General features: G+C 45.9%; 1 protein-coding gene across 2 annotated transcripts; it reads left to right on the top strand.

Annotated features, from left to right (window-relative positions):
- Positions 1–8,164: 8,164 nt before the first annotated feature.
- On the top strand, positions 8,165–11,167 carry IRF2BP2 (interferon regulatory factor 2 binding protein 2). Of its 2 annotated transcripts, none has more exons than XM_077168370.1 (2): positions 8,165–9,367; positions 10,003–11,167. In XM_077168370.1, exons 1-2 carry the CDS (start codon positions 8,356–8,358, stop codon positions 10,716–10,718), a joined length of 1,728 nt encoding a protein of 575 aa, XP_077024485.1. In that variant the 5' UTR covers positions 8,165–8,355; the 3' UTR covers positions 10,719–11,167. The 2 variants fall into 2 exon arrangements, with proteins under 2 accessions (XP_077024485.1, XP_077024483.1); XM_077168368.1 differs by having other exon boundaries at positions 8,169–9,415.
- Positions 11,168–15,415: the final 4,248 nt, after the last annotated feature.

The raw sequence follows: 15,415 nt of genomic DNA, 5'->3' as shown, positions 1-15,415 counted from the left end.
TGTCATATACAAGATTATAAACGCAACATTTTATGATGTTAATAAAGTCACAAAAATGTCAAAACATCAGAATTCCTTGAACTTACTCTCATACAATGCTTTATGAATTCAGTAGATAGCCCGTGTTCAGAAAAGACACCACACAGCTATTAAGTAGTAAAATCCTGGGTGAGATTCAGAAAAACCTCAAAACAAGTTTCCACATCCTGCTGACCTACCTATTCAGCCAAATGCCTGTCAGTGCATGGAACTTTTTTCTTCTTCTTCAGCTAAGGCCTCAACTAATCGGAAAGTCCTCTGGATAGCATATTAAATCTTTGTCACTGTGTGTGTGTGTGTGTGTGTGTGTGTGTGTGTGTGTGTGTGTGTACGTATATGTATATAATAAAGCAGACTTTGGTGGAAAAAAAGGTGCAAATATTTCCCATAAGTTGCCTTGAGACACTTCAGTTAGGCATATTAATGCTGAGATAGATGTTTTGCCCTAGTTAATTCAGGTTAAATATAGATGGTGGTTTAGACACTCCTAGCCTGGAATTTGAGCCCAAACTAAGCAGACGTGATGTTCTCGATGATGTGATGATCTGGAAACCATTTTACCTTACAGTTTTATTCAGATGGCACAATGCCCTTCAAAGAATGAGCAGACATTTATTGGTAGTTTCTCTGTATCATTTTGTGCTACCATGTGTGTCAGAAAAATCTTGGGCTTGGATTTGTCAAATACTCTGCACTTCTACCCCCCACCACCATATGAAGGGTGGGAGCAAAAATGAATTCAAGTCCAGTACCCCCTCCTCCACTCAAGAACAACTCTGCTCACTGTCCCAGTAACTCATGCCGGGTGTACAAAGAGAATCTATGGTCCTTCAGCTACCTACCATTGCAGATATTTACATGTATGTAAAGAAGAACCTATGAAGAAGATATAAATAGGAGATAGCCCACCAGTGGGCTAAAGAAAGAACTGCAGTTTGGGAAACCTGAATTCTAGCTGGTAACAGGAGATTTTCTTTCGTCTCAAGATAAATTCCTTATCTTTCTGGCTCCTCTGGAAGTAACAAAATTCATAAAGTGGACAGAGAATGATGTTCTCAGTGATTGTTAAGAACAATTTGAATTGGTCTGGTAAGGCAAATATAAGTAGATAAATAGAAGTAAATATAATTAATTAATTTTTAAAAGCCGTCTGAAAAATATTTTAAATCCAGACACTTAAGGACACTAAGTGATAAAAGCTCCAGGGAAGTCCACCTGTGTGTAGTTTCCAGGATTCCTTCAGAACCAACTTCCTCACTCAGGAATTTGCTTGAAGGGCTAGGGAGGTTTGCCAACAGGTCCATCAAAGTGCATTTCCATTTGCATTTTAGCTGTCTGTGACAATCTTTTTAGTAACAGTCACTTTAAGGAAACCATTTCACTATTTCTGGCCACCATGCCTTTTGCTAAGGCTCCCTTTTTTCCCTGTATGAACTTCCTCCCACTGTCAATGATTTCCCCCCACTCCCTCTCCTAGCAAAGAGGTATTATCATGTGGACACAGAAAAAGATGGGCAAAACATGCAGAAGTTCACCCCAATTAATAAATTACAGTCCACCATTAGTCTTTTTAACTTTCCTTCCTTTTTCACTTCTGCAGGAGTTCTCTCTGTCTCTCCTATATATAAAACTGACCCCCCCAAAAAAAATGTTTTGGAAGAAAAGTTTTAGCATTAAATGTTTAGATCTTTGAGACAGATCATTGGAATTTCCAATATATACCAAAAAAAAATTGTTTTAAATAACAACTGGACTCTTTTTGATTAAACACATTAGACAAAAGCAAGTAAGCCACCAGCCCAGATTATTAAAACCCTATTGGTAAAGGCCAAATTTTCCCCGTCACTATTATCCTTTTGCAAAATATATTTTCATCTTCTCAAAAGAAGTCAGTCTAAATAATATTGGCTAACAGGCACTTAATAAGAAATATAAACAATAACAATAAAAGCTTATTTAAGTTATCATTTTGCTTCCCATAGCCCCTTTATAATTATGAAATTCTGTGAAATATGTGGCTTCACATTTTCTTCTTTTTTATAGTCCGTTAGCATTTATTTGTCTGGATGCAAAGTAGTGAGGAATTAAATGATTTCACGAGCTTTCCCTCCGTATTAAAAAAAAAAATAGGTCGTGAAGAATAGGAGGTATAATATTCCAATTTGGTGACTGCCCAAACCATTTCACCCCCCAAACGAAATCCCAGAATTGAAGACTTTATCCTAACACCAATATGAATTTTTATGTAAACATCAAAAAGACAAGCACAAAATGATTAGCCATTTAAGAGGTCTCATGCAAGACATAGTATCGTGGCAACTTTTCCTCATCCTCACCATGCCCCACTATCTATTGTGAATGTATGTTTTACTCTGAACTGCTTACATGATTTTTTTTAATGCAAATAGAATGTTCTAGACTGTTTCATTAGATAGCAGGACTGAGACCTGGATTTCAGTCCTGGCACTCACTTTAAGTGCTAGTTTAAGCAAATCACTTAATCTTTTCATACCTCAGAGTTTTAGCTTCTGAAAGATGGTAAATAAGAGCATTTATCCTTGATAAACATTTTTAAATGTCCACATGAAAGGTAAATAAAATGCCATATTATTCTTAACCTTTTAGAATCATTACTCTTTTTTCAGTTCCCTTTCTGCTGAATGTTCATGTAGGAAAGTTAAATTTTGAAGTACGAAATCTATGAGAGGAAATCCACCATTTAAAAATTTTCAAAACTTTTCTGTGAAGTTAGTTCAGGGTTTTGTCAGTATCTTCCTACCAACCTCTTTTAAAGGTTTTTCATGAGTGTCTTAAACATAAATTAAACCCACATCCAGATATTATTCCAGAAAAGCACATTTCATCACGCTCTTTCCAAAAAGTCAATAGGAAGGTTCTGGCATCAAATGGCTATTGAATCCTTTCCAGTTCTACAAATTTCCTTGCAGACTGGGCAAGGGTGTGACCTCAATCTCTCCTTTGTCTGTGTTTTTCACTCGGCTGTTTAAATTCTGACACAGTTAAGTCGTTAGCCTACCTCAAGACCCCAAGTTTTGCTCTAAATGGGGATCTGTACATATGTTTACACAGAGACTGCTGACTAACAGCTTCTATGTATAACATGTGGATGATTAAGAGCTCTTGCAATTTTATTTGGCTTGACTCGTAGACCCTCCACGGAGAGTTTACCTCCTCCACATGCAAAAATCTTAATATCCGAATGCACTCTGTGCACAGGGGAGGTAGGCTACAGGGAACGGTCAAACAGAAGGGACATATTTCTAAAAAAGCGTACCTGCAATTCCATAACGGGTGGAATTGTATCATAAAATCTTGTTACCTAGAAGGATTTAGGTTATTACAGAAGGTTCATTTTATGTCAAGACTCTCCATAGTATGTGTAGACGTATTCACAGGTTCACATATATATTTGCAACTTTTTTTTTAACGGAAAAGGCCCCGGATATTACGAGTGTCCTTCTAGTCTTACAGGACTTTTGTCCAAGTCTAAGGAGGCTGGGATGGTGTCCACAGAAATCCAAATGACATGTGGTTGTATTTTCTTTCTCCTTCACATACCCTACAGTCAGAGCTTTAGTATGGCTGCAACATCATGTTATTAATAGAAGCTGCATTCTAAAGAGTGAGTGAGGCTGTGATTCGACGTCCCTGTATAGGACAAAACCCATGAACTCAGCAATCCCAGGAATGCCATCTCCTGGACAGCACCCACAGTACTGGGGGCACATGGCTGCACCCCTCCCGCAGCTGCAGGACCCAAGGACAGAGTTCCATTAGGGTCCTTTGGTAGGAACATTTCTTTACACTGCCCTGTAGGCTGTGAGTACAGAATTGCGGTGTGTTAACAAGAGCATCTCAAGTGGAATAAGGTCTGGCAACTGGAATCCGATTTCAGATGTTTAATTTTCAGACAGTGGACATCCATGTAAATCGCAGTATGTGTTTCGTTGTGGGGGAAGGGGGTTAGATTTGTCCTGCCCACTGAACTGTCCCTTAAAACTGTTCCTTTTGGTTTGCTTTCCCTGCCAATTCCCTTACTCCTGATTTTTTATAGGATTTTACTGACTGCCTTTCCTTTTGTTTCTAAACTGTGATTGCATCAGAAAAAAAAATCTTAGAAATTAGCACTGGGAAGGACTTTTACTTCCTCTGGTCTCAGCAGGAATGTTCCCCACAGTACACTTCCTTTAGTTCTTGAGATAAATGGCAGCATTTCAGTGTTCTAGTTAAAGCCAGGCTCAACCCGCCGCCTCACCAACACTCACTGCCTCTGCCTGCCTGTCTACATATGAATGTGTAGGCGCACACTGCATCCAAACCCCGTAACCTCGAGCCTCAGTGGCAAAGATTACGATAATTCTCTTTTGAGAGGACCTGGAACCTTAAGCAAGAGGGCAGAGTCTACGTGACTAAAACATACCAACTTCCTCTTTCATAAGTCATCACATGATGAAGTACAATTACAATTCCTGCCTTGTCTCTGTGAATTGCAGACACATTGCCTCACCCTAGAAACCCTGCTCCTGTGTGTGGAGGAGGCGGCTGTAACTGCTGCAGCAGCCGCTTTGGAAGGGATCCAACTCCAGTCTGCGCCTAGAGGCAGGGCGGTGGGTGGAAGACAAAAACAAAGCTATGTTTACTTAGCATACATCGATAAAGCTGCCTCAATGCTACAGGAAAGGCCAGGCAGCATGAAAGACTTTTGATACAATATAAGGAATTGCTGTCCTGGATCCAGGGCCAGTCTTAACCCTCCTGATCCCGGATCCTTTTAGGGCAGGGGAGCCCAGAACTAAAATAGCCTTTCTATTTTCCAGCAGGCATTTCGTTAGGGAAGTTACAACAACTCAGTTTCGACATTAAACTGGCAATGTAAAATGAAAAGGAAGTGCTCTTCTTTTGCAGAAGAAAAGCTCTGTTCTAAAAGATCCTGCCTTAGAACCTTTCAAGGCTGAATTTGTATTTCAGTATTTCTATTTTGGGATGGGGCCGTAGGCTTTCCCTTGAGTCCATCACTGTGCCCGCTGGTGATGGCTCTAACGTATTTTCTTTGAATATGTTCCAGTCTGCCTGGGGGTGGGGGGTTGATATCTTGGAGGAGGGGTGCTGAGTTGGTTAGTCTCTTTCTGGCGGGGGAACCTTGGGCCAAGTCATAGGTTGAAGTTAGTGGCCTAAGATCTTAGCCCAGAAAGTGGCTTGGAGGAACAGGTCCTCAGGTCCTGAAGGCGGTGCACTACCCCCACAGCCAGGTGCCGGGGAGTGATCAACCCCACGCGTGCCCGCAGCTCTCAGGAGGGATGTGGGCGGGCTCCATTCTCCCAGTTTACAAGCAAGGGTGAGGCGGGATTGCAACTGCAGGGCAAGGCGGGGCGGGGGGGGGCGGACACATGCACACACACACACACACACACACACACCATGGGGAGTCATTTAGGCGTGCGCACCTTTTTCTCTAGATATTCTCAAGAAAAGACTGATTCAGGTTAGCCTGTAAAAAACATTTCCGTCTGGCATTGCGTTTTCTGCCATTTAGAGCGTTTTTTTTTTCTTTCATATGCTTTAAGCAGCACCCCCCACTGTTTCTCTGAGGGCTTTCCCCCCTTTTCCTTGTGGTTAATCCCTTCGACCAACCTGGCATTTTCAACAGCAACAAGAGAAACGTCAGCAGGATTTTTTCCCTCTCTCTACCTACCAATCCAGTTGTAGGAAAGATCATGTAATTAGTACTTCACACTTAGCCAGCTCATTCCAGTCGAAGGGAAAGATGTGGGCCTACGTTCCTAACAAAAGAAGCTCCCGAGGCCGCCCTTCAGAGCTGCAGTGTATAAATCCCAATTGAGTGACTAAGCCCACGTCTATTAGTCAGTAAGACTAATGACCAGCCACAAGTGATTTACCAGAAAACAAATCAGCTCCTCCTCCCGATAAAAGTATGAAACTCAAGTGTTCAACTCAGTCGGGCTCGAGTCTATATAACCGCAACAGCTGCAGGCAAGCGCGGTCTTCGCGGGTCTGCAATCGCAAACCCTTCGCGCTAGGCGGGTTTGTTGGCACCTGAGGATAAACTTGTGTCGGCCTCCAGACAGGGACAAAACCGCCCGCCCCTCCATCACGGCACCAAGTAAGCGCCGCCTTGCGAACAGCCCCCGCCCCTCCACGACAACCGTCGTGTAGTCGCCCCTAAACCAGCCCCAGAGAGTCTCCCTCTACGGAGGGGCAGCCGCACACCCTTCTGCGCTGGCGGGGACCTCGCAGGCCGTCACCGCGGCATTTCACCCACTCTCTTCACTGTACTAGAGCCTCTCGCTACATTGAGTAAAAAGTTTAGCAGGGCTGAGGGAGGGACCTGAAGGCCCAGAAATAGCAGGCGGGGGGTGGGGGTGGTGGAGGGGAGGGGGGCGGTGCCTGCGCCGTGACGCGGAGGCGCTGGCTATAGATCGCGCTCTGTTTCCCCGGATCCCTGGAATGTGCATTTCGTTTAATGAGGCTGCAAGTGCCAATTGCATAGAGTCACGTCCGTGCGGAGCATGCGCAGTCCGCGGCCGCGGCGGCGGCACATGGGCCGCGGCGCGCACGTCACGGCGGCTCCCTGCCCCCGTTCTAACCTACATAAGGCGGCCCGCGCGCCCCGCCCGGCCCGTAGCCGCCCGGCGCGGTCGGCGCGGCCTCTTGAGCGACCCTCAAGGGTCCCCTTGCGTACGGTGCGGGTCCCGAGCTCCTGGGGAAATCGGTGGATGAGGAAGGAAGGAGTAACGTAACGTGGCAGAGAAGAAAAACTTTGTCCATTGGCTGTGTTCCTGCACCAGCTACCCTAGAAACGAGATCTATCAGTGAGGGTGTTATTTATACGGCGCTTCCTTTCCCTTTCCAAGGGGACTTAATGAAAAATTCACAGGCCAACCGGACGGAATTTTTTTTTGTTTTCATCAGAAATTTTAATAATTGAAATCTGTAATTACGATAGAACTGACACAACTCATCAACCACACTGCAACCGGAGGCATTTTAACCCTGTCATTGTTTGGGAAACATTTCAGTGTCTGTAAAACTTAAACGGTACAAATGGTGCATGTGGCTTTTTCCGAAACAAAACAAAAGTGTAAAGGCATGCTACCCTGATTTTGTAACTACGCGTCCTTCATTCGGATTTCAAATATAACTCAAAAAAAAAAAAAACCCTTGTGTAAATCACGCTAGATTTAAAGTTTCCATCCTCCAGAGCTTATTGGCAGAAACCAAGTAGCAAAGTGGCATCGTTTACAAAACAAACAAACACGGTTTTACCGAGATTCGACCAAAAAGGACATGAGGCGGGGGAAAAAGCCCTGACTGACAAGTCGATATAGCCGAGTGGAGAGCGAGGAAAGGAAAGTGGAGGAAAAGAAAAACAACATTTGCATCACATTCACATTGGAAAGCCTTTCCGCTCCTCCCTCTCGACCGCGGCTGCAGAGGAGCCAGCACTCCGAGAGGGGAGCTGGTTGTTGCCGCTCTGCTCCTGGCACAAGTTCCCGGAGCGCCGCGCGGGGCGGGAGGGGGACGAGCGCCAGGGCGCGAGCAGCGGGCGCGCGCGCGAGGGGAGGGGGCGCTGCGCGCAGGCGCCGTGCGAGGCTGTCGAAGAATCAAGTCTGTAGAAGTGGAGCGGCCGCGGCGGCAGCAGCAGCAGCAGCGTCGGCGGCGGCGGAGCTGAAGCGGGTAGGGCGCTGACGCCCGCGCAGGCAGAGCGGCGACGGCAGGAGTTGTGAGTGAGCGGCGGAGCGACCCGGGAGCCCGCGCTGCGTCCTAACTCCACGCGCACCGGTCGCCGCCGCCTCGGCGCGGCATGCCCCGCCACTCGGGCTGAGCCTCCCCCGGCGGCCGCCCCCCTCCCCCCGCCCCCCCGACCTCCCCGCCCCCCGCCCCTCACTTAGCGCGGGCCGCCGCGACCTGCTGCACTCCCCCGCGTCCGCGCGGCCCGTGTTCGCCCCGGTCTGGAGACCCGCCGCAGCCCCGGCCGAGCCCCCGCTGCAGCGCCCGCCGCGCCGCGACGCCCCACAGCCCGCCCGCACCCGCCGGGGGGACCTGCTGCCGCGGCTGCACCCTCTCGCCCCGCGCCCCCCGCCTCTCGTGCACCGGGGGCGCTGTGCGGGCGCCGAACCTTCGCGGGCTTTGCCGCCGCCGCCGCCGCTGCGGCCGCCGCCGCCTCTGGTGGGGGAGCCGCGAGGTTGGGGGGGGAGGAGGGCGCGTGTGTTGCCGGCGGGGGGCGGCGGCGCCTCCTCCTCCTCCTTCTGCTGCTGCACCGCGGGCTCCTCGGACATGGCTGCGGCGGTGGCGGTGGCGGCCGCGTCCCGGCGACAGTCATGCTACCTGTGTGACCTACCCCGCATGCCCTGGGCCATGATCTGGGACTTCACCGAGCCCGTGTGCCGCGGCTGCGTCAACTACGAGGGCGCCGACCGCGTCGAGTTTGTCATCGAGACGGCCCGGCAGCTGAAGCGGGCGCACGGTTGCTTCCAAGAGGGCCGCTCCCCGCCCGGCACCGCGGCCTCGGCCGCTGCCAAGGCACCGCCGCCGCTCTCGGCCAAGGACATCCTCCTGCAGCAGCAGCAGCAGCAGCTCGGCCACGGCGGCCCCGAGGCGGCCCCGCGCGCCCCTCAGGCCTTGGAACGCTACCCGCTGGCGCCCGCCGCGTCGGCCGAGCGCCCTCCGCGCCTCGGATCCGACTTCAGCGGGAGCCGCCAGGCGACAGGCCTGCCCCAGCCGCCGACGCCGCAGCCGCCGCCGGTGAACGGCATCCTGGTGCCCAATGGCTTCTCCAAGCTCGAGGAGCCACCCGAGCTGAACCGCCAGAGCCCGAACCCGCGGCGCGGCCACGCGGTGCCGCCCACCTTGGTGCCGCTCATGAACGGCTCGGCCACGCCGCTGCCCGCCGCGCTGAGCCTCAGCAGCCGCGCCGCCGCCTCGCTGGCCGCGGTATCCGGGGGCGCCGCCGCTAGCCTGGGCCCGGCGCAGCCCGCCGAGCTGGGCGCCCACAAGCGGCCGGCGTCGGTGTCGAGCAGCGCCGCCGTGGAGCACGAGCAGCGCGAAGCGGCGACCAAGGAAAAGCAGCCGCCGCCGCCCTCGCACCGGGGTCCGGCCGACAGCCTGTCCGCAGCGGCGGGGGCCACAGACCTAGGCGCAGAGGGCACTGGCAAAGGCCGCGGGCCAGGGGAACAGGACTGGGTCAATAGGCCCAAGACCGTGCGCGACACGCTGCTGGCGCTGCACCAGCACGGCCACTCCGGGCCCTTCGAGAGCAAGTTTAAGAAGGAGCCGGCCCTGACTGCAGGCAGGTTGTTGGGTTTCGAGGCCAACGGGGCCAACGGGTCTAAAGCAGGTAGGGGCGGCTGTGGAGTGAGTGGGTCTAGGGGAGAGAGGGCTGTTCTTTCCATTCACCATTCTATCCCAACCCCCAGAAATAACAAACACCCAACTTCCTGATCTGCCTGAGGCGGAACCAGTGCTTAGTGGCAACGTGTTCATGTGCTGAAGCAGCATAACAGAGATGAGTCAGACTGGGCTGATAGGCACTGACACAGGGTTTTCCTTTCCCAGCACATTCTTAGACGGGAGTGTGAGGGCACCGGTCACCTTTTAACCTGTCTGGGGACATTATCACATGCACAATTCAAACTGGGGTACATGTATGCATGTGTAATTTCACATCCAGTTTAATGCAGTTTAAAAACAGGCACTTTTATACATGTCATTTCCTGCAACTTGGTTTCTTTTTAATAGATAGTTATTTCAGAGCTCCTTAAAGATAAGTGTTTCAAGTTGCACTTAAGCTGGAAACACGGGTTTATACATATAATGCTTTTAGAGAATAAAAATTGCCTAATGAGGTTTGTTTCACTTTGATAAAAGAATGATTTTCAGTGCATCTTTATTTATCCCCTCTTTTCCTTTTCTTTGTTTTCGCAGTTGCAAGAACAGCAAGGAAAAGGAAGCCTTCTCCAGAACCAGAAGGTGATGTTGGGGCCCCTAAAATCAATGGAGAGGCACAGCCGTGGCTGTCCACCTCAACAGAAGGGCTCAAGATCCCTATGACTCCTACATCCTCTTTTGTGTCTCCACCACCACCCACTGCCTCACCTCATTCCAACCGGACCACACCGCCTGAAGCGGCCCAGAATGGCCAGTCCCCTATGGCAGCCCTGATCTTAGTAGCAGACAATGCAGGGGGCAGTCATGCCTCCAAAGATGCCAACCAGGTTCACTCCACTACCAGGAGGAATAGCAGCAGTCCACCCTCTCCGTCCTCTATGAACCAAAGAAGGCTGGGCCCCAGAGATGTGGGCGGCCAGGGGGCAAGCACCACAGGAGGACTGGAGCCAGTGCACCCTGCCAGCCTCCCGGACTCTTCTCTGGCAGCCAGTGCCCCACTGTGCTGCACCCTCTGCCACGAGCGGCTGGAGGACACCCACTTTGTGCAGTGCCCCTCCGTCCCTTCGCACAAGTTCTGCTTCCCTTGCTCCAGACAAAGCATCAAACAGCAGGGAGCTAGTGGAGAGGTCTATTGTCCCAGTGGGGAAAAATGCCCTCTTGTGGGCTCCAATGTCCCATGGGCCTTTATGCAGGGGGAAATTGCAACCATCCTTGCTGGAGATGTGAAAGTGAAGAAAGAAAGAGACTCGTGACTTTTCCGGTTTCAGAAAAACCCAATGATTGCCCTTGACTAAAACTGCTTGAATTGTATATATATCTCCATACATATATGTATGTGTGTGTGTGTGTGTATAACATATATATATACATACACACACACACATATATCCAAGACAAGGGAAATGTAGACTTCATAAACATGGCTGTATAATTTTGATTTTTTTTTTGAATACATTGTGTTTCTATTTTTTTTTTTTTGACGACAAAAGGTATGTACTTATAAAGGCATTTTCTTCTTTTGTTAATGTTATTAGCATATCTTTGTGCTTTATTATTCTGGTGACAGTTACTGTTCAATGTAGGCTGTGACTTGCGCTGCTTTTTTAGAGCACTTGGCAAATCAGAAATGCTTCTAGCTGTATTTGTATGCACTTATTTTAAAAAGAAAAAAAAAAGCCAAATACATTTTCTGACATTGTAAGATTGCCTTACTGTCTGTTATTCCTTATTGCTGGCCCCTTTCTCAGGCTAGAGGCCAATGGTGAAGGAAAGGAAATGAGTGAAAGGGGCACTGTTGTGAAGTGGGCATGCCACTGGGAAATATCACTAAGTTTACCCCAAAACATCATCCTCATGTAGTAATAGGGAAATAGATTTTGAATCTCTATTTTGTTCTTAAAAGTTCAGTTCTTGGGGTCTTCTTGGTGACTGGGAAGTGCCGCTGAGAGATTTTTCAGGATTGTGTGTTTTTGGTAAAGGGAGGGGGGAGGTTTTTTTTTTTTTAAGGCAAAGTTGACCGCTGTTCACTGTCCACGTGATCAGTTGTAAGATTACAATGCTGCATGCTAGTTGGTTACATAATACACAATTTCAGTGAGGGAAGGCGGTTATGATGGCTGGTGGGGTGTATGTACATCATGGCACTGCCATCTTTGAACAGATTCTGGCTCTGCAGCGCCACTTCATCTTTTTAAACACCCTAGAGCTCTGTTTGTTGTTGCTGTTGTCGTTTCCTTTGAAAAGAGTCCCAAGAGAAGTTACAGTACTGGTGAACTTGGAGATTGTGGGATTAGTTTTGCTTCTGTTTTGTGTTTTGTTTTGTTATCATTTACCTGTAGTGCTATTGCTGTTGATATTATCACCTACACCCTGTTTCTAGTGAGTGTTGAATACAGTATGGTACAGTGACAGTCACAGCCACGCGTGCTGACAGGGCTGCCCATGGGCATATCAGTGACAGCCCAAATGTGGGTGGAGGACCCCTGTGATTTCCTTCTTACATGTATTTGAAATACCAAGTGAATAATACTGTTCTGGGAAAAAATGATAAACTAGTGAAAATTAAAGAAATTAAGGGTTTTACGTAATAGGCCCCACCTCTCAAGCTATTTTTAGAAACCTTTTGAAAACTAATTTCTCTTGATCACTGTTTTACATCAGTAAAATGATTTTTTAAACCAATAAATTATCAGTTATTAGAAATAGTTGTCTCACAGTGATACTGTTTTTCTTTTGTGCTGTTATGATTTAACATTGAAAGGAACACCTAAATCCTCCTGTTCAGGTGTTTGTAACTTGGCCATATAATTAGGCTGAATCAGGGCTTTAAGGTTTATTACAAATGTATGTGTATTGTCTCACAACGTGGCATCTACTTTAATTTGAAAATATACGTTGTTACCAATTTTAGGTTCTTTTGTAGTTGTGTTTTTGTGTCATTTTTAGATTGCTCAAAATATTTTTTTCATGGTCAAGTTATTAACAGTTGAAAGTCAGATACTCCCCAAACATAGTATTTTTTTCATAGTGTTTTTACTGAGTGCACCTACTATTGATGCTGAGCAAATTCATACTACTGGTCATTGCTATATTACAAACAGACTTGCATGATTAACAAGTTTGTCATTATACTTTTTTTAATTGGAATATATACATGACTCAGATCAGACTGGTCTCTCTTATGTAAGTGCACATAAGCAGAAACAGAGTCAATTTTAAATGCCCGTAAAGACATTTGTAAAGAATTCAACTATTATGGTCTGTTGTATAATGTGTTATCTAGGCACTTTATTAAAAACTGGAATTTGACCTCATAGATGTTGCAAGTTGATGGGTCATTTGACCTAATTTGTTGTAGCTATCTGTATATTTTGCAATCTGAATACAGATAAGCTTTCCAAAAAGATTAAAGAACCATCCTGTTTTGGATAGGTCTATCCAGCTGCGGAAAAGAAAACTTAAGGTTTCTCTGTGCTGGATTTAAGGGGAAGAATCAGAAAAGCTCTAAGTGCTGTATATTGAGGTTACCGCTGTTCAAAAATAAGGTCTGCCTAAGTCTGACTGGCCCTTGGGTGGCCTTCATGGAAGGCTTTTGCAGCTGGAAAGTGTTGATCTGGGTTACTTTTCTGGCACTCTCCTAAGAAGTTAAAATGTTAACATCAGTAGGACATAAGTTTGTTCTTTTGTTGTACCTGATGACAGTGCAGAGATTCTCCACAGCTGGATAAAAATGTCAGAAAGCTACTTACTGTACATGGGCAGTATCAGATTTCACATGCTAATATTTCAGCTGTGCTTGTAATACTCAAAATATTAGGGGATGGGGTGTTGAAGCTTTTCTTTCTTTCTTTTTTTTTTTGCTTTAACAATTTATAGAATTTAACAGATGTACTGTCTTTCATGTGGCCTCACATTAAAAGTTATGAGAAACACACATGGTTTACAACTTTTACTACACACCTTTCCTTGGCCACCAAGTATTTTAAAAGTGTGCCACCTTTTAACCTTTACTTTTTTTTAAGTTGAAGGTGATTCTTTTTTATATATGATGATACTCAAGTCAACTGAAGTGAGTGTGATCTCAGATATCAACATTATATTCTAAAATCACTCTGGAAATATCACCTGCCTTCTGTCATATGTCAGATTTAAAGTACTTTTTTTCTTTAACTTTTAGCATTAAATAAAAATAAAATTGGGAGCACTGAACATTTTCTGAGGCCTTTTTTAATTTAATTTTAAAAGAAGCTTAGAATGGGCTATTGTTTTAATCACTAATGGCAATGTCACTGAATGGATTTGGGGGGTGGGGTTTTACTGGAACTACAGGAGAACAGGAGATAAAAGACCTGGAACAAAAAGTCACTGATGGGAGGGGGAAAAAAGTGCGAAGGACTGGGGAAAGGGCAACTGGATAAGGGAAAACAGATAAAGAGAAGAGCTGAACAAAGTACAGCCAGAAAGCACTTGTTTATTTTTCAACGTGCAGTAGAGCCAGCCATTCTGCCATCGTAGATTGGAAGAAGATATTGATGACATTGAAAAAACTGTCAAGACATGCAGCTGTTCTCCGGAAAGCTTTAGAACAAAACAGCAATATTGGAGCATAGGAAATGTACTAAGACCAAAAAGAAAAGCCTGCACTTTGGAAAGCTTTGGAATACCAGAGCCAAAGGAGCCATGTGTGAGCTTTATTGATGTCTTGAAACCGATCTTTATAGAGCTAAAAGGAGGGGGAAGCACCAAAATATATTTTAAAACTACTGTCCACTATCATGTATGAAATTTCCTAGATGTGGGCAGCTTTTACTTTTTTTATTGGTCATTGGCGTGGCAGACTTCTGTATTAAACGAAGTTGTGAAACTAACAGTTTGAGGATTGGATAGGCATAGACTTACTTAGTTTTAGATATTGGTGCTGGTACAATAGAGTAACAGTTAATATGTACTTTAAATACATTGTTTGTTAGGGATGTCTACTGTTATGGACCCATCACTATATATCTTAATTTTTTCACTATTAGTAGCTTGTTTAAGGCTGTTTTCAAGAAACTATTCTAAAAAAATTATATGACAATTTTTCACTTAATAATTGAGTTAAAAGTAAAATAGGTTAAACTATTAATCAGGTTTTTTTTTTACTTAAAAATGCGAAGGTTTATTTTTAGTGAGATTTAAAATAGTGCAGTTTGCAGAAAACATTTTTTAAAATTTCAAAAGCGCTTTCCAAGCAGGGACTTAGATGATTGCATTCAGTTTCTTAGTTAAAAAAAAAAAAGACCAGACTCTTTATATGACAAATATCTTTGTCTATTCCCGAAAGGGATAGAAAGTTAAAAGGAATATGGAACTCTTTTTTTAATTCCTAGACTTTTAAGGACCTCATTACTCAAAAGTTATTTTGCATGTGATTTATAGATGGTTTTATTTGGTTAGTGAAGAGTAAAATGCTTCTCTTCCTGATTCCTAAGAGTATGCGTGGAATCATTCAGAAAAACGTTCAGTCTGATGTAGGCCACTAGAAGTCCTGAGTCACCCTCATTTGCTTGCCTTTGTTCATAGGGAGCAGTGTGAGAAGACACGCCTTTCCTCAGTCACAGACCAAGGTCAGAAGGTACCAGTGAATGAAATACATAATTTACCTAGTTCATCTGAGGCTCTAGAAAGGAGGAAGGGGTATTTAACTCCTTCAGTGCCACTGGTTAACCTCCTGAGAGCAGTAGCATTACTATCAAAAAGTAAGGGTGTGACTTCCCAGATGATTAACTAACTATATCTGTTGACAGCCTGCATTTTCCTCCTTTATTAACCCTTACTGTGATTTAACAGGCACAAAATAGACAAATAAGTCCATTTGTAAATTACTTGTTAAGAGATTAGAAGAGGAAAAATGACTGGATTTATGGCTTTTATCTGTGGATTTCTCTATTCATCCATAATAGAAATTAGT

The sequence above is a fragment of the Tamandua tetradactyla genome, chromosome 7 (genome assembly GCF_023851605.1).
Source record: "Tamandua tetradactyla isolate mTamTet1 chromosome 7, mTamTet1.pri, whole genome shotgun sequence".
NCBI classification, from domain to species: Eukaryota; Metazoa; Chordata; class Mammalia; order Pilosa; family Myrmecophagidae; genus Tamandua; species Tamandua tetradactyla.
This window is presented reverse-complemented; position numbering and strand designations above follow the sequence as displayed.

Coding starts and splice junctions, on each gene's coding strand:
- IRF2BP2 (XM_077168368.1), top strand. CDS start 8,356: ATGGCTGCGGCGGTGGCGGTGGCGGCCGCGTCCCGGCGACAGTCATGC. Junction 9,416..10,002: donor GGCCAACGGGTCTAAAGCAG/GTAGGGGCGGCT, acceptor TTGTTTTCGCAG/TTGCAAGAACAGCAAGGAAA.